Raw genomic sequence first — 24,229 nt, 5'->3', positions numbered from 1 at the left:
AAATTGCAGGCATAAAGAACAGACTGAAGGGTAGATGTGGGAGTACCTGCCTATAGTCACTATAACTAAGAAGGCCCTGTCTCTGTCTTGTATATGTTATATCATCTTAGGAAAGCAAAAACTTCTTGAAGACAGGGACTGTTTCATTTGTATCCTCAGTGCCCAATAGAGTTGAATTGAAGACCAAAGGGAAAAAAATCTGAAGTTTACTTGTTCCTTAGATATTTATGTAGACAACTGTAAACCACAATGGATGGGCAATACATTAACTTGTCTCAAATGACCTCTTTGGAGAATGAAATATAAACTGAACATAATTAAGCCATATTAAGACTATTTTAGATAGTCACAATTCTGTCATCTAAAAATACAAATGTCATGCCAGTGTAATTTCAATTGTATGAAACCTCCTATGAAAATTTGATAAATTTTTGCTGCTTTGCTATTAAGACTGTACTTAGTAGATAACAGAACATAAGAGTTTTTTCCAAGGAAGAATAAACAAAACAATTATTTATCCAAATACAGAAAATGAAGTTAAAATGCTATTATCTAAATTGATCTTTTTCATTATGATAATACATCTATCAAAACTTTGTTTTGATTATTATTGTGAAAATAATATTCACAATTATTGTGAATATAGCCTGAGTTTTCTTTTCAAGACTTTTCATAGTTGGACAAGAGATACAGAGGGAACTCTGTTTTCTTCAATTCATTTTTGGGATATGAAATCATTTATCTTCTTTTGATGGGTCTATGCCTCAGAGTCCAATTAGTTTAGCCTCTTTGTTTTACAGATGAGTAAACTGAGGTCCAGAAAAACCAGGATAGCTTTCTTCAACATTTACTGAAGAAGCAGCTTCCAAGAATAGGATGAGTATTAGGTCCATTTTGAAGAGGAGTGACTGGAGCATTTAACTGAAGCTTCAAAAATTACAAGCTTCTCTGAATTAACAAGAGAAATGTTCCCCTTCTTTCACAGAGAGAACTGGCTTCAAAATCATGATGACCTATGTTCAAATTTTTGTCTCTGACACATCATAGTTATGTGACTACAGACAAATCATTCAGCCTCTAAGGGCCCCAATAAACTTTCTAAAAATTCTAAATTACAGAACAGTTGATGATTTGCAATGTTAGAGAGAAGTTTCCTCACAGAGAATTCCCTATACTAATGAACTCACAGGTTCCCTTCTCATTCCCCCAAAAGTCATGTTATTATAGATCTTATTAAAGTTTTATGCATAATTACTTTTACATATTTGGTGTATTTCTGTATACCAAAAGCAAAATAACAGTGATTTGTGTTTCGCCCTCTTTCATTAAAAATTTTTAAAGCCCTTCAGAATTCTGAATTCTTTGTTCCACAACACCAAATGAAGGGTACATTTCCCAGTTTTAATCCTTCATTCCGAGCACTGTGTCAGCAGAGACACTGAATGGATACATCACACAGTTCATCAACCAATACATCAATGTCTACTCTCTGTCAATTGGTAATCATGTTGAAAGTGAATGCCAATATAAAGGAGGAGGAAAGAAAAGAGATCCAGTAATGTTAAAGCATGGAGGACAATGGAAATATTTTTAAAAAATTGTATAAAATAAAACAGGGAAGCTAAGCAAAAGTGAGAGCAAGAGTTATGTCTCTACATACCCTGGGTTTCACAGAAGAGTTTTCTTTATTCCCCTGACTGCTGATCCTGTTCTTGCACATACCTTACCCACCCATTTTCAGTACAAGTGACCCTGGAAACTCCCCTGGGGCCTCCTAACTTTTTGGCCAAGTCATTTGAAAGGCTTAAGATGCAAGTAATATTTTTACACATGGCTGATGTTTGTATAAGCTTCCAAGGGAAAGAAGGGGACCTTATTACAACTATTTGATACCTTGGTCTCAATGTAGTACATGTTCACATTCCCACCTGAATAAAAAAGAGGCCGCATGCAAATGACAGCAGCAGTCTTCCCATAGTCTGATTGCTACTGCTAGCCTCCCTGCTGATCAAGCCGTCGCCTTCATATAATGACTGTAACTGACACCCAAGATAATGGGCATATTCACAGCAGAGCCTCTCACTATGTCAAGTAGGATTGCTGTAATTTTATTTGCACAGCAGGAACTGGGGAGAGATGTGGGAGTGAGAAGAAGGGGAGCTGCTTTGGAGAACAGGGAGCTTTTTGCTAAGGTATAGTTTGAGATTTGGGACTAATAACTCAAAAGTAAGAAAAAAGGAAGGGATGAAGAAAAAAAGGAGAAAAGGAAGAAAGAAAAAAGAAAGAATGAGGGAAAGAAAAAGACCAAGGAAACAACTCAATTACACACAGTTCATATATATGTCATGATAATTCAAGATGGGCTTGAAAGCTAAATATTTTACAAGAATCAGTGTCTTTTTTCACTCTCTAAACTTTAAAAAGAAAAAAACATTATCTACTTAAGACAATTCCTGCCATTCAAATCTCTCTACCATTAGTAATTATAACATATACTGTAGTTTGGAGCCAAGATTAATAGATCTTTAAGGAAATATTGAAGGACTAATAGGAATCAAGCAGTAGAGCCTTTCTATTTAGATATGTTCTCATTACATATGTCATAGTTCCTGTCTCTAGAAATTACAAAGGAATAAGCCAACACATTATGAATTTCTGGGATGGGATTAGCCAATGAAAGGAGCATGATAGCATTGAAAGGCAATGATGCCTGAAAACATCATTCTAATACTGAATGGCATTGATGCTCTGACTTTCTATGAGGCATCTTCTTAACACCTCTATAAATCCTCGGGATTGTTGCACTTTATCCAGATAAGCCTGGGTCATCTAAACTGATTTTCACAACCACAATGTCACATGTAATAATGAAAAGATGATGAGAAAGGTCAGTTGAGATGTGGGCTGAGGTACACTATTTGAGCCTTAGCCACAAATTTAACAGTTTTTTAGTACTTTAAAAATTCCTGATGAGAAATTATAATATACTTTGTCTTTGTTGAGATTAATATTGACATTATGTAACAAAGTGATGCACTAGAATCTGATCTATATACTAAATAGATTCATGGTAATCACCATCCAAGCAGCTATGGAATTATACTCAACAGAAAGCACAGATGTTTTCATTTTAAGAAAATATATTGAAGAGTTTTCTCAGAAAACTGAGGGGAAAATTCTCTTAAAAACAAAGGGGAAAGTGGTTCTAACATCAAAAAAATTATGACCTTTAAAAATGCACTATGTAATATTTCAAAGATCCATCTGTACCTTGGATGAAAGATTGGTTATAAACCACACTGTTTTCACTCCTAAGATAGTAAACTGAATCAAAATTAAAATCAGCAAATGTATCAATGAGACCATTTCCCAGAAGATGTCTATATGAGAGACTGATTGACAGAGATAACCCTAAAGAAAAAGAATCTAATAAGATGATGACACTGTCTAATAGAAGGATTTAATTTAAGGAATAGACATATAAACATTAGGAAAGTATGGCCATGTATGTAGCAGTTGAAGAGAGTACAGGAAGGCCGTTATAATCTCAGAGCTAATGAAGTTGTGCATAGTCTTTTGCTCAATAGGAAGTTTCCAATAGCTAATTGGATATAATTGATTTATAAGCAAAAGCAAATCATCATAGTGTTTCATCCACAGAAGAAATCAAAATTGCAATTACTCAATGAGAGTAAGCAACTACCACTATCTTTCATTTCTATAATGCTTTTAGATTTACCAAGTACTTACCTTTCAACAATCCAAGAAAGTAAATATGGTAACTCATAATCCAGTACAGTGCAAACTGCTTTTGTTTTTGTAAGCCTGGGTCCTCAAACAACACCTAGTACACTGCAAGCACTTACTACATTAAAGGTTGATTGGAACTGATCTCTACTTGATCAGTGAAGAAACAGATTCAAAGAAATTGAATGACTTCCTGTGTTCACACAGCTATGGAGTGTCAAAGCCAACATTCAAACTCGGTTCTTCTGACTCCAAGTCTAGAAGTTTTTCCACACTATAACATTACACATAAGCAGAAATGACTAAAACTTTTTGTTCCAAGTTATAATTATTGTAACTTTTAAATAACTTCATTAATTGAGACTATTCACAAGAGACAGTGGTAAATTTTACTGATAATGTGGAACTGTTCAAACCTCTAAAACTTTAGGATATCACCTCTTATCATGAAAAAAATCCATTAAACTCTCTGTCATAATTTTCCTTTAAATAATAGTTTTTTCATCCTTTTCTGTTTACCTTTTTATGGTATTCCAGGCCCTCCAATCCTTTATTGTAGATGCTGTCAAATACTGGATAAACCTGATTGGGACTCCTCTATACTTGGAATTGTATTCCTCCCCCTCTCCCCCCCCCCCTCCCTGCCCGCAGCCTGCAGTATTTTCCCCTTGAGATTATAGTTCTGGATTTTTGCAACAATATTTCTTGGAGTTTTCCTTGGGGGACTCTTTTTTCTAGGGATGTTTGATAGATTCTTTCAATGACTATTTTGCCCTCTGATTCTAGTATATAAGGGCAGTTTTCCTTGATGATTTTTTGAAGAATGTTATCCAGGCTCTTTATTTGGTCATGGACTTCAGATAGTATAATTTTAAAATTGTCTTTCCTGGGCCTATTTTCCAGTTCAGCTATTTTTCCAATGAATTATTTTTACATTTTCTTTCAGCTTTTCAATATTTTTAGTTTGTGTGACTGATTCTTGATGTCTCATAGAGTCATTAGCTTCCATTTGCCCTGTTTGAGTTTTTAATGTATAATTTTCTTCAGTGAGCTTTTGTATCTTCTTTTCCATTTCATTAAATATACTTTTAAAGGTGGTACTTTTTTCAGTAGATTTTTAAAAAACATTGGCCAATTGCTTTTTTAAAAATTTTTTTTTAAGGAATTGATGTCTTCAGTCAATTTTTGTCCTTCCTTTTCCAAGTTGTTGATTCTCTCTTGAGTACTTATTTCTTTTCCCATATTTTTTCCTACCTCTCTTATTTGACTTTTAAGATCCTTTATGAGCTCTTCCAAGAATCCTCTTTTGGCTTGAGATCAATTCATAACCTATTTTGAGGTTTCGTATGTAGGAGTTTTTGTCTTCTTCTGAGTTGGTGTTTTGGTCTTTGCTGTCACCAAAAGTAGCTTTCTGTGGTCAAGATTCTTTTCTGCTTCTTGTTCATTTACTTTCTTTCTTTCCCATACTTCATGACTTTTAAAGTGAGTTATGTTCCTAGGCTACAGGGAGGCTCTGTCCCAAACTAAGGTTTGGCGCCTTACACACCAGGGGGGTAATTCTTCCTATTGTTGTGTGATTTCCCTGGCTGGAAGATTTGCCTTCTGTGCTGGGACTGGAGGCTGCCCCACTGGTCTGCTCTGCAACTGTTACTGAGTCAGGATAGAAGGTTTCAGTCGCTGATGTACTGTGATTAGAACCCTCCCACTACCTTTCCCAGACAACTTCTGAGCTGGGCTGAGCATCCCTTTTGCCTCAGTGAGACTGATCTTTCTTGAAATCCTTCAAATCTTCCTAGGGCTGGAGAGTGATTTCATTCCATCTCTTTGTAGGCTTTGTCATTTCAGATTCTGTTCAGAGAATTGGTTTCAAGTGGTTTTCCTAAGTAATAATTCTCAAGTCATTTATATATGAAATAACTTTTGCTGTCTGTCTAGTGTATGCCTTGACTAATTGAGATAAGTTTTGCCTATGGCTATCCTCTATCTACATAGTAAAATTAAGTATGTATCATGATTTATAAAGCTTATTATTGTGAGGGTTTACTGCTTCTGGGACTGTGGGAATATCAGTTAATTCTTTCGGACCTACTATTTGCTTATGATGGAAGTTAAGACATAATAGAACTTGGAATTAAGATTTGGGTTCATGTTTTGCTTGTGACACTGACTGTGTATTGCTTGTCAAGTTATTTAACCTCTGTGCTTCAAGAATTTCTTTAGGAATGATCTACTGTCACAGATTATAGTTTGTGTCGGGGGGAGGAGTTCCATTCTCTGAAGTTCCCCACACAGATCCTTTGTCCTGATTGTCTCTTAGGTCTAGAATGCTTTCAGTTATAAGCCCTGATCATTTTACATTTAGGTTATTCTAATATCCTACTGCTGGATCTATCTGCTTCAAGACCCCTCTCCACTCAAATCTATCCTTCATTCAGTCATCAATGTGATTTTTCTAAAGCACAACTTCAACCACATTGCTCCTTTACTCAATAAATTGCTGTGGCTTCCTATCACCTCCAGGATCAAATACAAAAACCTGTTTGGTGTACAAAGCCCTTCTTAAAACTAAACCCCTACTTTTCCAGTCTTATGTCTCCCTATTATGTACTCTTTGATACAGTGATACAGGATTCCTTGAAGAAGAAATTCATCTCTCAACATTTTTCTGGTATCCTCCATTTCTGTAATGATATTCTTCATCTCTGTCTTCAGGATTTCTTTAAGTGCCAACTAAAATCCTACTTTCTACAGGAAGTCTTTGCCAGTTTGTCTACATTCTAGGGTCTTTTCTTTTATAGTTTTTTTCTCCTTTTTTGTATATATGTTATTTGTACAAATTTCTTGGTCCCCTCTATTAGATTGTGAGCTCTTTTAGGGCAGAGACTTTGCCTCTTTTTGTATCCTCTACACTCAGCATAATGTCTAGCACATAGCAACAACTTAATAAATACTTATTGATTCACATTTTTGTTTTGCAATTAATCAATAATTTCCTTATCCTATTCCTCTTTTTTTAACTTTAATTTCCTTTGTAAGTTTAATGTGATCAGAAGTTAATGAGAGTGGGTGATCAGATAAATCTTTTGTCCATTCAAGTGGTTTCACAGATGGACACTTTAAGGACCATATATTATGGCTTGTAAGAAGGAAATTAGTTTTCAAAAATACCAAAGAGATGCCAGAGAATGGCAGATATACTAAAAAAAAAAAAAACAAAAAAAAAAAACCAGGCTTATTAGTTGTAATCTACATAGTGAATTCAAATATGGCCTCAGAAATTTGACACTTAACTAGCTGTGTGACACTGGGCAAGCCACTTTATTTCAATTGCTTTGGGAGGAAAAAAAAAGAATGTACAGGAATTAGCATTTTTTTCCAGTCCAAAACATTTCTTAGTCATACTATTTTTCATGTGCCTGCATGATTCTTCTATATCACAAGTTTCTGTCATCAGAAATATTGGATTTGGTTTTTCCTTTGTATCCAAGTCACAAAAGGCAATGTGTCCACTGCTTCACTTAAAATAACAACAATCAAAAAAGAATTAAGTAAATTGAGCTAAGATACCTCATTAACATCTAGCTTCTGTTACCTACTAGCTGTATGACCCCAGGCAAATCATTTAATTTTTATATGCCTCAGTTTCCTCATCTATAAAAAAATGAGAATAATAGCCTCAACCTCACAGGGCTGTTGTTAAGATAAATTGAGAATATAAAGTGCTTTGTGAACCTTCATATGCTATATAAATGCTAGCCATTAACATAACTAATTAAGGTGATCTTAATGGGCAAATGTAAAGTCTTTGAAGAAATGGGGGCAAGATTACCAGAAAATAGAGGTATCTCTTGAGAAATGGCAGTCAACCTTCCAGTTTTATTTCTTTCATCCTATCAAGAATCAGAATTGTTGGATAATTTTGTGGCCAGAAAAGCTACATCTTGTTCTTCAAGTATTATTCTAAAGGCATGTACTACTAATAATAATCTGTATCCCCTGCAATTAGGAATGGTTGTTGCAGAGACTATTGATTCTTCTGCACGTCTCCTTTGCTGATTTTCAGGAAATTAATAACAAGCTGGGGAATGCATTACAAGTCTTTGGTTATGAGAGCCCAGTAGAATGTAAGATTCTACCAGACAGAAACTGTTTTAGTTTTATTTGCCTAACATAATTTCTTGTACATAGTAGGGGCTTGAAAGGTATTTATTGAATTGAATACAATCAGGGAACTGAGGTGGAAAAAAGAGTAGTCAGAATATGAAAAGAAGATTAAAATGATGGTTAACTGTTTTCTATATTAGCACTATTTTCACTTATTATATTCCCATAGATAATATAAGCTTCTACTAAAATCTAATTTATGATGCTTCATCATGGAGTGGAGGTGGTCATGGATTTTTAAAGGCTTGCTAATACAGTCTCTGGTAAAAGTCTATTAAGCTGGAAATTTTTTGAATGTCAGGCTGGTAACAGCCCAGATGCCTGCCGGTCAAGGACCAGATTAGCTGAATTCACAATGGCTCATCCCAAGAAGACTGGCTACCAGATGATGAATGCTTTTGATCCTGGGAACGTATAAATGCTGCGTGGAAGGGAGAGCAGCTTGTGATCTGTGTTGGTATAAGGAATACTCACACTAATAAATCATGAATCTTTGGATGGATGGAAATACATATTGCAATACTTCTCTCAGGAAGAGAAGGCCACAATGTGGTATTCATCCTAGAAGTATTTCTTGGATGGAAAAAGGAATTTCTGAAAAATGAAGCTCTAAGTCCAGAAATAGCAAAAAAGGACATAAGCAGATCTCAAACTCCTCAAACTATAGTGACATTCTGAGAGAGCACATCTTAGATTTCTCCTGGTAATACTGTTTCTCAAGGAAATTCTTCCAATTTTTTTCTCTGATTGGGATCCCCAGTTCTATTCTGTTTTGTATGAAGTGCCAACTGGTCAAACCAATAACCGGAATAGGTCAATAGTTTCTAATATATTTTCAAAAGACTTTTTTTTCTTTGTCTTACCTATGCAGTAGGGACAACACTGGCCTTTTCTCAAAACAGGTCTTTCACAGGAGACTGAAGGGCAAGACTCAGAGTAACAGCTAATCATGCTATCCATACATATGCAGCTGGTACAAACATCGGGTTTCCACGACTCAGCTGCCAGGAATATGTCCCCTTCATCATTTTTGCAGTAACTAGGCATGCTCTCATTATTTGATGAGGAAGGCTGAAGAGGTTCATCTGGAAAAATGGACACACAAGTCAGCAGGGAAAATAAGAGGATGCAGGCCACTAATGGTGCTACTTAAAGAGTCTTCTTCACTCTGGCTGATAAAGACTGGGGCCAACATTTAGGCCTCTGAGTATATATCTTAAAAAGCATATTCAAATAATAAAACAGAAAGGCCTGAAAAGACAATTTATCTGGATTTTCAAGTCATCAGATGGCCAAGAAGAACTAACTTCCAAGTTTAGATGTGAACCCTTTCGGTGTTAGAAAATCTAAAATACTGAGGAGGGGACCAAATAAAGAGAGGTATATGTAGTCTATAGAAGCTTAGCATTTCATATTACTTGAGAAAGAGAAAACTACTGGAGAACAAAGCTGCAATGTTTTTTCCTGGTCTGATTTCTTTAATATCTATGGTGATTATAATTATCTAATTTTCCATTTAAATCCTGGTCAGATGCCTTATTGTGACATGACTGTGATCCCTAGATTCTCCAAGGCTATGCCAGAGAAGTAGAAGTTTTTTCAGGTTCCAGAAAGATGGCAAGCTCATCAATAATTCACATATCTGCTGTTTAAGGACCAGTTTCATCAAGGCAGGAGAGATTCATCTAAGGGAGGATAGTTACCCGGGGATGAATCTTTTTCAGTCACTGCAGCCTTCAGATGAAGGATATCTCCTAAGGCACAAAAAGCTTATGGTATGTGAAAACAGAAGTTGCAACACCAAATAGACTCCAGATCCTGTCATTTGTGAGGTACAGTGACAGGACATTGCACGCTTGCAGAGAACATCACACACAAAGGGTTTGTACAGAGACCATGCTGTTTATGGTTGACTGAAGTTTGCAGGACGTTTCCTCTGAAAGCCTGAAGTAGAAATCTGATCATGATGAAGCATTGAAAGGTTTAATTCAAATGAGCATTCTGGATCCTAGGATCATAAATTTCTGGGTGGAAAGGACCTCTGAGCTCATCTTGTCAGGAAAAGAATTTGAATCTGTACAACAGATACTGGTGAAAAGGAGTACTTCCAACTGCCACTAATAGTTAAAAGTCTAGGGATTATTTTAATGAATAAACCACGGGTCAGGATTATTGCTAATAAGAAACTCTAAGCAAGAAAAAACACACTTTCCCATTGGAAATAGGAATATATAACAAATATATGAACATATAATCTAAAGAGGTAGACTGTTTAGCATAGTTCTTTTGAAGGCTCATATTCATAGCTAATTCTAATTCAATTAAGAGCTGAAACACTTAAATTAAGTGAAAGGAGATGAACTGTTACTGCAATAGTGCAACTTTAATTCACATTTTCTCTGCAAAATAGTTTCATGCTACTGGACAGTTGTTACTTATCCAGAGGAGTTGTGTTCTTCTGGATCCTCTCTATGGGAAGAGTGGGTCAAGAAAGGAACCATTAGAATATATTTCTGCCCAATTCTATTAGGTTCAAGTGGGAAGGGGATTAAGTCTTAGGCACTAATGCTGGAGAATAGAATAGGGTCCAGAGAACGGAAATATTTCATGGAGTTCACCACTATGTCCACATTTACCTTTCTGCTCAGATATAGAGATCTGAGAGAGAGGTAGAAGATTTGAATATCTTTCTCTACAGACCTTCTCAGCCACTTTTCTTTGGGAAGGGGTGGAGGAGAGTAGAAATTGTTCACTATTGTCAAAAGGATCATTTCTTTGTCTGAGAACTGAATACTGCTTTTGGTAATTCCCACCCCCACATTGGTGTGGAGTCACTGATGATGCTTGTCAAATCTGGACCTTGTAACTCACCACTATGCTTTTGTGAACTGAGAAGTTAAAATAAAACAAAACATAACTCAAAAACTTAGTGAGGAGTCATACTTCACCCTAAGCTTATCTCAGTACTCAATAGAAGTGACAGAGTGGGCACAGTGAGTGAAAAAGAATAAGAAAAAGAGCCAGAATGACTATTTGGAAGGAAAGTGAAACTCTCAAAGTCAGAAAAAGATCAAAAGTGAACATCCTACTCTGTTGTTCATGATGGAGCATAAAGTTGAAGAAGCCGAGGAAAAGAATGAAGAGTGAGATTTTTATTTCAACAAATACATAGTTCTTACAAAACATTAGCTGCGAATTTTATTCGGTCATTTACCAGAATTTCTCTTCTCTATTTATTACCTCCACAAAGACCTTCATTCTTTTATCTTTCATATACTTACTTGATTCACATCTTATACTTTTCTACTCTCTACTTTGTTTCATTCTTTACAATCTATATGGCCCATGTCCTGCCAACACTAAAAAGAGAAAAAAAACCCCAAAATAGGTAAAAAAGACAAAATCTAATCTAGATCTACTTACTGATATTCAGGAAAAATAATTTGACCAAACACTTTCTCTTTCCATTTGTGTTAATTCTTTTGAACTTAAAACGCATTAATTTTTAACCCTTCTTCAGGAGTTAGGGGAGCACTTGATATCTTGCTTTATGAACATTCTACCTTAAATTATAATTAATTATATAGACTATAGTTATTTATATCTTACTTTCAATATTATAATTGTCATCATTTTATTATTAGGCAATAGACCTTGGATGCTGTGGATAATTCTGACAACGAAAAAATTTTGTTTAGACTATCCATTAAAATTTAGCTTTCAATTTTGAATTAATAATTCTAAGTACTGACCCATGGATATGTTAAAAAGAAATTCTGTGAGAGGAAATAGAGTAAAAATAATTTGTTCTGTTACTTGATAAACTTAATATCAAAACAGAGGAGTTTATGGATATTGCTCTTTCATAGATAAAAGTTCAAACCACCTATGTTTAAAACTAAGAATTAAGGCCCAGTTATAGCTAGGTTGATCAGATAAAATTTCAAATTAATCATACAATATTCTTTTTATTTGTTATATCAAATTTTGTAGACTTATCTAGAAATAACAGAGGAACGTTCTTAAATGATAATCAAAAAAGTTAGACAAAGAAATTCCTTTGTTTTCATATTAGCACAGCCATAAACCTAATATTTCTTTCAAAGGATTCAAAGTACCATTTTTTTAGCATTCTAAGGATGGCAGAGCTATTCATCCAAAATGGAAACATAAAAGAAAATTTATATGAGTGAGACCATTCAAGATAAGCTAATGGCCTTATACTGGAAATTAAGTATTTTGTGGGTCTGACATGTTGTAAGCAAGATAAATGGTAGTCATAAACATGATGATTTCTTCAATGATACATTAATTCCAAGAAATAAATGTGAACCACAGAAAAGAATGCTTTGAGAAGGTAGGGTAATAGGCATCTTAATGCTCTCTAGCATTTGCATTTGACCTTGGTGCAAGTCCTTTTAAAAGTTAGCTTTCTTTGGAGCATTGGTTTGACAATATCTCTAACCTGACCCTATTCTATTCTCAAATGATTTAAAGGGCTACCAAGATTGTCAGCAAGGTGAAGCATACTCTGGTTACCTGTACACTGAGGGCAGCAGGAATCCTGGGTGCGGGAGGGAGTCTGGCAAAGGAGGGGAGGGCAAACTTCTGTTTCACACAACACACGCCCACTGTGACATGTACACTGGGTGCAAGAGTCGATATTCCATGTTTCTCCATCCACAAAATACTCTCCTCCAGGAGCATGGCAAATGGATGGGCTACTCAGCTCTGGTTTCTGAACCACAAATTCATCTGAGAAATCAAACATAAGATCAAAACAAAATAGGTTATGAGAAAAGAAGTACAGTCTACAGGTTGTTCTCAGCAATTCTTGAAGTTCCTGATGTTTTTTAGCTCATGAGTCTCAATTTAGAGAAATGGTTGATAACACTTTTAACTTTTTTAGCTCAAGGAAAGAAAGAAATCAAAACAGTATAATAATCATGCATACTGGCATACAGAGAGAGCAAAAGTTCCTTTCATCATATTTTTTAAAAAGAGGGTAATTTATGATCCATCTTAGTAATAAGAGAATTAATGCCACAGATAAGATAACTTCTTCAAATAGCATTACACTAATCACTTATCACTTTGAAGAGATTGCAGACAGAGGTGAATTGTGATTAACAAATCTTACAAAGAAACCAACTATTTGGATCTTATATATAAACTTCCTAGAAAAAGTTCAGAGAATTTTGGCTCACTTTTTTTTCATCCTATTCAGTGCCCTGTGCACTCCATTAACTTTCTGGGAACTTGAGTTTTTGAAAACTTGGAAATACATCCTGTAATCAAATTGGGTATACCCAGATTAAGACTGCCTGCCAAAAAACTAAACAGGAATGTTCATGTAGAATCAATAGACAGAAAACTCATATTAAAGAGTAGATCTCTGTTCTAAGATACTATTGAAAGGCAAAAATTGAGAGGTTGTTGATAACTGCCATCATTCTCCAGCAGAGACAATTTTAGTCTTTTGTCTCTCAAATGAGATGATGATGATAGGGAGGAAATTCAATATTAGGAATATGTTGAAAGGTACTGAGAGTTGCCCTGCAATTGTACTGAAGAGCTAAGAAGCCTGTTCTTAGTATAATATGAGAATGTCAAGAGAGGGCTGGGAGTGTTGAACATACTTGGAAAATGGTAGAAACACCTCTTGAGTGTCATGACGGTAAAAACAACTCTTGGAACCCTCCACAGTGCAAGTAAAGACTCTATATACCAATGAACATCACGATCATTGTTGTTTGGACAATGTGATTATTATGGTAAGTCAACAGTGAGAGCGATCGCTGATTCCTACTTGGGGGGATAACTTTAGTTACCTTGATTCAAAAGGGCAGGGATGGAGATAGGGACTAAGGAAGGAGAATACTTTGGTCATGTTTAAAGATGACAAAATTCTGATATTGGCTGATGTAAATAGCAGTAATTAATATATAATAGAACATAATAACTAGTAAATAGCAGATTTAGTGTAAAAGGACCCAACATTTCAATACTGAAATGAGAAGGGAAGACAATTAGAATGCAAATTGACTTATATAAACTGAGATAGAGAGTTGGTGGTGAGAAAGAAAGGGAATAGACAAAGAAATTCATTTCATGCTGTCAAGAGAGAAACAACTTTTCTTAAAGTTAACTGCTTATATAGGAGAATTAGTAAAGGGCTTCCTAAATGGACCTATAAAAGAGTTATAAACAATTCTCCTTGAAAAGAGAATTGCTTTTCTAGGCATTGATGGCTCCTAGACTCTTAACATAGAAGGGGAAAGATAGTCAAGTCATAGGAATAAATAGCCATGTGTATTTCCAGTTTTCCTTACCTTTCTAACCCTTTCCCCTATACAACTTGCTTCAAGGCAAAACAGGAGAGGGACCTGAGAGAGGTAGGATATGAAAGAAAAACAGAAAGAGAAAGGGTAAGAAAGAGGAAGGGAAACCTGAGGAAAAAATAGCAGTGGGTGAACCTTTAGTCTAACATGGAAAAGGTTCAGTAGCAGATCCTTTATCTCGACAAAAATAGAAAAAAGGAACTGACCAGGAATACTTGGAAGAAAGCTCCTAAAAAGTTGACTGCTGAAGGGGATGAAAGTGAGGTTCTTTCCTTAAGTCACTAGTGTTTCAGATAAACAAGATTGAATCCTTCAGTAAGAACAATATATAAAAGATAAAACTATGAAAGGGACTATTTTTGGTGAAATAGAATATATGACATAATATGTGTATATGTATATATACATACACGCATATATAAATAGCACATTATATATAGATGTAGTATTACATATTGCACATTATACACACATGTGTATGTGTGTATACCCACATGTTCATGTTTAAACATGCATATATCCATATATAGCCTTTCATTACTTCAGCTTCCTTCTCTATAAAATGATAGGCTTGATGTAGATGATTTTCAAAGTTCCCTTTAGTTATTTTGCCATGGAAACATTGTGTGGCTTTTGAGCACGATACTTCATAAAATCTGAGAACCTTTCCTGTTGCTTCACTTGTAAAATGGGAATGAGATATGCTCTTTCCAATATCAGCATGAAAGACGAAAAAGATGAGAACTGTACAAATGCTGAACTCAAGTTAACAAGCATTTATTAAGTGTCTACTATGTGCCAGTTACTGTACTAAGAACTGGGGATACAAAAGAGAGCAAAAAACTACCATGTTTCCTGATCTCAAGGGGGTCACTATCTAACAAAGAATGGGGCCAGAGAAACTGTGACACATATGATAATAACTTTTTTATTTGAACAGGGACTGATTTTATTAGTAGTGAGAGAGTCTCTTTTAGTAATGCAGATCAGTAACTATGCAGAACCTTATGATCTTAGAGAGAGACACAGGGACACTGAGGCTTCCAGTTGATCAGTCACACTTGATTATCACTAACAAGTATAATTCAGACAATGTAAGTTTTGAATTTGCTCTGTTCTTTTCTTGAGCCAGTCAGTTACTGACCAAATCCATTGGATCTCTCTCTCTTTATACGTATATTCTCTCTACTCCCAGATCCCCAGTGCAAACACACCAGGCTAGTGAGGGTCACACACACACATACAAAACCCCTCACTTGCCCCAGTCCCAAGAGCCCTACAAGTTAGGGCTTTTGGTCATCTGGGGGCCACTCTCCTTAAAAGATTCAACCTATTAATTAAAGAGAAAAGACTAAACATATATTTGTTATAGACATTTGTACTAGCAAAATGTATGGTTAACATTTAGCAACAGCTTAACCCTCCATTCAAGTGAACAGTTTTAAAAAATAAATAATGTCCATTTCCTATTTGTGTGCAAGAGAGGTTGATAAGTTTTGGATAATTGGGGAAAACAAAAATTGATGAAAAAATTTAGTTCATTTAATGTGACAAACCACAGAAATTATTTGCTGAATTCCAATACCTTTCCTTTTGTTTTGTCTGGTAATTAGTTTTTTCACTTTGGTCTGAACTCTCTACTCTATCTACTCCTATATAGTCTCCTAACTCTGTCCTGCTAAGTAAACTTAACTGTTCTGTGAAAACAGCTCTTTTTTTTTGTACCCTTTCTTGCACTCTACTTTTTCATTTAACAACTGACTGACCTATCATATTGCCTTTGCCTCTTAAAAATTGAACAAAACTTGGTCTAGTACTGATCCCTTGGCTCTGTTTATTTTCCACCAGGCCTTAGCCTGTCTCAAGAAGGTCCTGAGGACCAGAGATTTAGAGCTGGCCATCAAGTCTAATCTCATTCCCTCAGAAAGGGAAGCGATTTGTCCAAGTGCACACAAGTAGTAACAAGCTTTATTTTCCTTTTAGAATATGACTCTCTAAGGCAGAGTCTGCCCCATTTTTCTGTATTTCTATCAGCATTTAGCACAGCTCCTGGCACAAAATATACACTTAATACAGGAGGTCCTTCTTCTCCCTGCCTCCCTTCATTCCTTCTTTTCCTTCTGCTTCCAGATCCAGTACCATACCTTGTACCACACTGTTAACCTCCTCCCCTTGCCTCTACATATGACCAGTAATTTTCACAGTTTGAGTATGACCTTTGTATTTAGGCAAACATTTAATTGTTATGCTTGCATTTGATGTTGTCTTTGATGAAAAAAACAGAAACCAAACATAAACCGCCTTGCATTCACCCCTTTAGAAGAGGGTAGTTTCTAGTGAGCAAGAGCTGCTACCATTTTAGACTCTGCATCCTTTGAACCTATTGCAGTGCTTGACACACAGGTAAGGCTCAATAAATGCATCAACTAATTAATGATTAATTAATCATTAACAAATGATTAATCAATCACTAGCATTTGATCTATTTCTATGAGCCAGATGCATCATTCTGGAAATGTAAGAGAAAAGATCAAGCAGACAGTATTTCTTTATGAACAGCACAGAAACCAGCTTTACTTGAGCATGATGGGCAGCACTGTCCTGGCCGGATGGTGGGATTGCTGCAGGCAGGTACAGGACAGGTGATCAGGGCACACATTTCCCGTCCATTATGACAGTAGCACTCCCTGCATCCATCGTGCCAGCTTTCCTCATTTTTATGATGACGTCCATCCATAGATAGGCAAGTGCCTGTCTGCACGGGGGGCCCAATGGATGCTGAAGGCGTAGCCTCTGTAGGAGACAGTGAGAAAGCAGCTAGATATAAAAACGGTTCTGTATAAAAACAGTCTGTACAACAGATAAATATAGGTATAAAATATAGATATAAAAGTTTTATCTAGAAAGAGTCTGTGCAATAGATAAATTTAACTTCAATGGGTTATTCTCTTTTTAGAGAAGTCTTGATCACTGCAGCTATGGATCAATATCTCTCACCGTTCAACTGGGGGCTGTGACAGCAGAAAAGACAATTCGAACTTTTTTGGGAGACCATTTCCATGGTAAAATGAGAATGATGGTATATGTTTATGTAGGTCTGTGTCTACCTAGAATCGATACATAGAGAATTTCAAAGACAGAAGATTTGTAATATATTGTTGTTCAGTCATTTCAATTATATCTAACTCTCTGTGATCCCATTTTTAGTTTTATTGGTAAAGATCCTAGAGTGGTTTTACCATTTCCTTCTCCAGGTAATTTTACAGATGAGGAAACTGAGGCAAACAGGGTTAAGTGATTTGTGTAGGCTCACACAGCTTAGAAATGTCTGAATATTTGAATTTAAGAAGATGAATTTTCCAGTCTCCAGGCCCAATACTGTCCCTATACTACTTAGCTATCCCTATCATATATTAGTATTGCTATAATCTGTTAATTTTAATATTAAAAGATTGAGTTCTCTCTTCTCCACTCAAAATTGAATGTACTTATTTCCATAGGAGCTCAAATTCAGGGAGCTTAAAAAATATATATATTTTTAAATAAAAGAACCTATTTGATGGATTAGCTAGTCATTTAAAATGGATTTCCCAGGGACACAACAAAACTGATTTTCCTGGGTAAGTGCAGGAATAGGGTATAAGTCTTACTTCATTAACAGTTAAAATTCTAAATTTGAGGCCACTGAATTTAACTTTTTAATATTTTGATATGTGAATTTCACTATAATTGGTTTCTTTTGAAATCCTACTTATTTTCTTTTTTGCACACAAATATAATAAAAAGGGTTCTTCACATTTTACTAGAATACCAAAGGAATCCATGATATACAAAATATTAAAAACTACTGATTTTTAGGAAGATAAAATTTCAGGAGAGGAAACTTGAGAACAAGGGAATAACAAGATACTTTTGATTGTATATATGTATACATTTAGAGAAACAGTACTCATGATAAATTTACCTTTGTGGAAATTATTGTGGGAGTGTCTAATGATTCTCCATATGTAGAGGAACAACCTGACACTTATCAACCATAGTGAGGGTTGACTAACATCCCTTTCTGATACCTCATTGTCATATGACTCACTCCAGTTATGACACTTGCTTTTATGCCTGATTTCAACTCTCTGGAACAAGACGTCTCCAATGCTGGATATGACCTGTTTCTCTGTCCTCTCTGCCCCAGATTTCCTTTTGTCTCCCCTCATTAGATTATAAGTTTCTTGAGGGCAGGGAGATTTTTTTTTAAAAAATTAATTGTATCCCTTAGCTTAGCAGAGTGTCTGGCACATAGTTGGGGCTTAGTAAATGTTTATTAGAAATATTAGAAACTGCAAATATGAAGGCAACCCAGAATTTCTAAAGGGTATTGAATGGAACCTAAGATCTGGCAAGATCTAAACTGGAAAGATTGTGAGAAATGGCCTAGGGATGGATTGTGTGCTTACAGCTTAAGAACCAACATCAGTAAATTCAGAGAATTTAATTACCAGAAGGCTAGACATCAGCTGATGAATATTTACTTTTGGCCAAAGCAACTCAAGAAAACATCTATTAAGATGCAGAGGGATTTGTAGCTGTCTTTGTGGAGAGAATAACCATATTGATGAAATCAAATATCTTTGGTCAAATAGAAACGGAGACACAGAGGATGTAAGGAGGCAATGGCCTGTTACCAATGGCAACTTGAGAACGAAAAAAAGGCATAAAGGATTTATTGAAGATCTGTGTATGATCATAAAAGGAAATGGTGTGGTTATATAGAAAGAATGAGATACAAACAAATGGGTGACTCAAAAGATATATTGGTATTCTCCAAATACTGAAGAAGATAGATAACAAAAATAATCAAGGGGATATTACATGAAGGATTTATAGGAAAACAAGAACTGGACATAATGAAAAAGAATTTTAGAGTTATAATCTATGTTGGTGGGGGGAATGACTACACACAGATGAAAATGCAGATATTTGAAAATATCAAGTTAAATAGGTTCTTAGTTAAATAGGCTTATATATGCTGATGAAGGTGAATATGTCTCAAATTAGATTTTGAGTAGAGTTGAAAGTGAGAAACTAAGAAAGGGACTATGTTGGCAAATGTGCTTGTAAATTAAGTACTATTTTAAATTCTATCCCAAGTATGTATTATATTAACGAGACAAAAATAAAGAATACTTAAGGATTTTGCCTTTAGAAAGTGATTGTTAAACTTCAGTGGAAAAAATATTTACTTCACATGTCTCATTAATAATACAAGACATTACCTCTTTTGTCTGAAAAAACAACAACAACAACAAAGAATTCTTGGTTGCTATGAAAACATTGGGGATGTGTTTACACTTACCTCGGCACTTACAGATAAGACAACCATGACTGTCCACCTGGAAACCCACTGGACAAATTTTACTGCATGGGTGCTCAGGACATTTCTTACAGCGGCAGATGTCACAGCCGTGCTTATTCTTCCTAGATAATTCAAATTTTGTCAAAGGTCAAAAAATTACCAAAACCACCTCAAATGATGATCAAATACTCAAATCAGAGGTCACAAAAGTGAAATTACTATTGCTCTACAAGCATTTTTTGAGGGCATAAGTCCTTAGAACCTCATGCCCATATCCTGTAAACAAATTATAAAATAGGGCAAATATTGACTATGCTTCTGGGAGAATTCTTTTAATTAGGAGAATTGTATCCACAATTTAAAACTGATGAATAAACAACTGCATAAACAGGATGGATAATTAAGGACTTTTCTTGTTTGCCACTTTTGAGAAAGTGGAAACCAAGAGCTTGCTTTTGTTGTATTAATTAAAGTGCCACATATACCCCACTTAGTCTATGAAATTCGAGAAAATTAATGACACTTAATCTCAGCCACAAAACCTGCTATGAATATTAGTTAAAATGGAAATATTAAATATTATAATAGTTCACATTCATAAAGCTCTTTGTGATCATTTAGCAAACTCTGTCTTAAGTCTACTAAGTCTTAAGTAACTGAAATTATCATCTCCGTCTTATAAATGAAACTAAGGCTAGCAAGTAAATGTCTGGACTCATTTAGCTAGTAATTGTCAGTGGAAAGACTTAAACACAAGTCTTCCTGATTCTAAAGTCTAGTGTTCTTTCCACTATTCAATGATGTCTCTGGAAATGCATATTTTGGGACAGTGTCCAGGCATATAGAACATGCTCAATAAATGTTAACTTGACTATACTTAAGCTTTTTCCTTTTCTTCTTTAATTATCAGACTCCCACATAAAGCAAAGACTCAGGGCAAAGAAGTTAGGAAAGAATATTATTTTTATTTATTCATTCAGGTCTTCCTGATTGCCAATAGAACACTCTCTCAACTGCACCATCTAATTTACCTAGACAAGACTGGATTGGAATATACACATTGTATCATTCTAAATACTTACAGTTGTATATTTAAGGGGGAAAAATTTAAAATCCTTATGCAGAAAAATCTATTTCCTACAATATAGAAGATGAAAATAGCATTGCTTCCCTGAAAATTTTATTGACATTCTTTTAAAAAAATTTTCCCATATCATACTGATAGCACATTTTTTATATAAGCATCATTACCATAGAACTGACAATGGTTGGACAAGAGAGATATCCCTGGAACATGAAAAATTTCTTTATTCATCACACTAGATGAAGTAGCAAGGGTCAGAAAAACTGACATTTAAATCTTGTTTCTGACACTAACTATATAATTATGGAGAAATCATTAAGCTGCTCTAAGAAGCAGTTTCCTCATTTGGAAAATGGAATAAGAGTAGCACCTATTTCACAGGGTGTTGTGGGGTTAATGAGATAACCTATGTAAAAGTGCTTTACAGATCTTAAAGTGCTATATAAATACTGGATATGATTGCCTTAGCAGCCACAATAATGAATACTAAACTTCAACCATTCCTCTTCCCTATCTCATCTTAGCCAAACTGCTCTTTGAAGATAGCTTGAGGAAAATTTACCACTCTTCTTCTTATAACCAGAGATAAAATCTAAGAGAACTTAGAAGTGGAAATGAAAGGGTGATTTGTCATTGAGAATGTGTCATAAATGAATTACCTGTGTTTATTTTCATTGATCAATCCCAAGAGCCTTTAATACACTGACTTCTATGTTCCTTTATCTAAGGAATATTTACTAAATGTTTGTTGTTCTAGAAACCCTACAGATATTGAAAAGGGGCTTTTGTGGGGGAGCTCACCTTCAGTCCCCATATTTAAGTTCCAACCAGACCTTTCTTTTAGAAGAATGTGTATATAAAGAACACATTTAACCATATGCTATATAAAGCAATGGGACGACCATCTCTTGATATGACTACAATAAGGGACACAAAAACTACATACTGTTTCTTCTTAAAGAAAATTGATATAATGGGTTCGATCTGAAAGCCTCCTTGGTCTCCCAAGAAATATGAAAACTATACTGGAGTCTCTGGCTCCTGTATGACTGGGACTGCTGGTTAGGAAGCAGCATTACCAGTGCCCTCCGGTACAATGACTGAGTTGTGTATTAACTTTTCCTATAATCTGTGCTTTCATATAGGTCTTGAGTTCTAGGTAATAAACTTCTACCACCACAGATTAGTACCTTTTCTGCAAATTATAGCCCCGGGAAGTCTCTCAGATTTCTGAGAGGTTTAGTAATTTGACTAAGATTATCCTATAAGGATGTTGAAGAAGAAATTGAATCCAGGCTCTTTTGATTCCAAAGTTGGTTCTCTGAAAATTATACTAGTCAGAAGATGCTTAAAAAGTTGATAAACTCTAGAAATTTGGGATATATGTCATATTGTTATCTATTTACATATTTTATTTTGAGAATTCTTCTTTGAGGCAATTGGGGTTAAGTAACTTGCTCAGGGTGACACAGCTGGTTCCTGAGGTCAGATTTGAACTCAGGTCCTCCTGATGCTGGTGCTCTATCCACCTGTCACCTAGTTGTCTCTCTCTCTCTCGTTTTATATATATATATATATGCTCTATCCACCTGTCACCTAGTTGTCTCTCTCTCTCTCTCTCGTTTTATATATATATATATATATATATATATATATATGTATATATATATATATATATATATATACATATATATATATATATATATATATATGTATATATTTATTAATTTTTTGGAGACTAAGTCTCCCTATCTAGCCCAGGCTGGAAGTACAGAAGCCACTTCTAGGCTCAATCCCAATGTAAGACTGGCAATGAAACCTGTTCTGTTTCTGATATGGCAATATTTTATCTCTCAGGCAACCTGGTGGCTCTGATCCCAAGAGCTCGCCATATTTGTGCCAGACAGTGCAGACACTCAGTCAGCTTATTAGGCGCTGCCTTTGGAACTCTCAGCTCCACCAGCTTCAGCCCCTTTAGCAACAAGGATTATGGGCACACATCATCACCATGTCTTATGAATGGTGTCTAAAATCTAATTCATCAAAGTAAAATTAAAATAAAGGAATGTAAAGCTGGAAGGAACCTAAAATATCATCTAACTTGATCCCTTCACTCAACAGGTAAAGAATACAAGTTTAGAAAAGAATTTGCCCAAGATATTATATAGTCAGCTATTTGATTCAAATTTTGGCTCTGCTACTTTATGACCTCATGGATGTCACTTAACCATTCTAGGCCTTACTTTTCACATCTGTAAAATATGGTGGACTTATAAAATCTCTTTCCACTCTAGATCCTAGGATACATATTTCATTATAGAGGAGCCTTAGACTTTTAGGTAATCCATTAGGCATAGATTCTAAGGTCAATGTAATTAATAACACTTGGGAATGTATCCAGAAAAAAAAATAAACTTAGCTACTGCTTTTAGATAGTTGAATTATTTGGGAATCATCATTGTAAATAAAAAAATCACAACTTTCAAAATAGTATTTTTAAAAAATGAACAAAATGAGGATATCATCACACTGTTTCCCTCATAATCATATATGAAATAACTAAAGTCAACAGGATTTGAGAGTTTGATAAATTTACAGGTAATAATAATCAGGCTCTCTGAACTGAGATACGTACAGGTATCCAAATGGACAATATTTGTCGCATATTACAGGCTTGCACTTCTTAGGTCGAGGGCGGCATTGACATATCTCACAGTTCTGGGCATCAGTTTGGAAACCAAAGGGACAATCCAAGGTGCAACCTCGTATGAGGCTGGTACACAGCTCCTCCCCTGTGAAGAACATATGAAGAGCAGTTTTCTAAAGATGATCGTGATAGATCTAAGAACAAATTGAAATGTCTTCCAAATAGTCTTTTAAAATTTCAACAATTAAAAAGTCCATCAATTGATATGAAATTCCTTGATCTTATACATTAAATATCTTCATAGCATTTTATAATGATGGTTGGAAAGATTCCAGATCATGTCATTTTATGCACATATGACTCACTACCATAGTACTTCTTTACAAAGCAAAGTCTGAGTTTTAGTCTAAGACAAATTCATTTTAAAAATTTTTTAAAAAATAAAAGAGAGTTTTCTCCCTACCTTCAATCCTTCCTGAAGTACCCTTGTACTTTAAGTACTCAGGAAGCAGGCTGACAAATATTACTTAAAATACTAATGAAATGCAATGGGTCTCCATATTAATTTTCTTTCTTAGAAAAAACAACTTTTTATTCATTAAAAAATCTGGTCATTATGAAAACCTGAGAGTTATTTACTATGCAATTAGAATAGATAAGTGATTAAGTCAGTATCAGTGATCTCTGACAGACTATGGAAAATAGAAGAAACACCGCAGGACTGGATATGGATAAATGCTTTGATCTTCCTCCCCTCCAAAAAAAAAAAAAAAAAGAAAAAAAAAGAAAAATAAAAGAAAAGAAAAGAAAAGAAAAGAAGAGAATTAACTCTATAAATTCTAGGCCAGTGAACTTGACTTTTGGTTACCGGCAAAATTCTAGATTGTCGTTAAAGG

At 35.1% G+C, this 24,229-nt stretch overlaps 1 protein-coding gene across 7 annotated transcripts in view; it reads right to left on the bottom strand.

Annotated features, from left to right (window-relative positions):
- The window catches only part of CRIM1 (cysteine rich transmembrane BMP regulator 1), a 227,497-nt gene that overhangs the window by 19,737 nt on the left and 183,531 nt on the right, over positions 1-24,229 (bottom strand). For 5 of the 7 annotated variants that reach the window (XM_074288169.1, XM_074288171.1, XM_074288170.1 and 2 more), the window contains 5 exons: positions 23,322-23,478; positions 19,603-19,724; positions 16,830-17,045; positions 12,451-12,666; positions 8,775-8,996 (listed from right to left, as the gene is read on the bottom strand). In XM_074288169.1, the coding sequence (XP_074144270.1) occupies positions 8,775-8,996; positions 12,451-12,666; positions 16,830-17,045; positions 19,603-19,724; positions 23,322-23,478 (933 nt within the window). The remainder of the gene's footprint in view (positions 1-8,774; positions 8,997-12,450; positions 12,667-16,829; positions 17,046-19,602; positions 19,725-23,321; positions 23,479-24,229) is intronic. The other 2 variants (XM_074288172.1, XM_074288175.1) reach the window with 1 other exon arrangement.

Source organism: Sminthopsis crassicaudata, chromosome 2 (assembly GCF_048593235.1).
Source record: "Sminthopsis crassicaudata isolate SCR6 chromosome 2, ASM4859323v1, whole genome shotgun sequence".
Lineage (NCBI taxonomy): Eukaryota > Metazoa > Chordata > Mammalia > Dasyuromorphia > Dasyuridae > Sminthopsis > Sminthopsis crassicaudata.
This window is presented reverse-complemented; position numbering and strand designations above follow the sequence as displayed.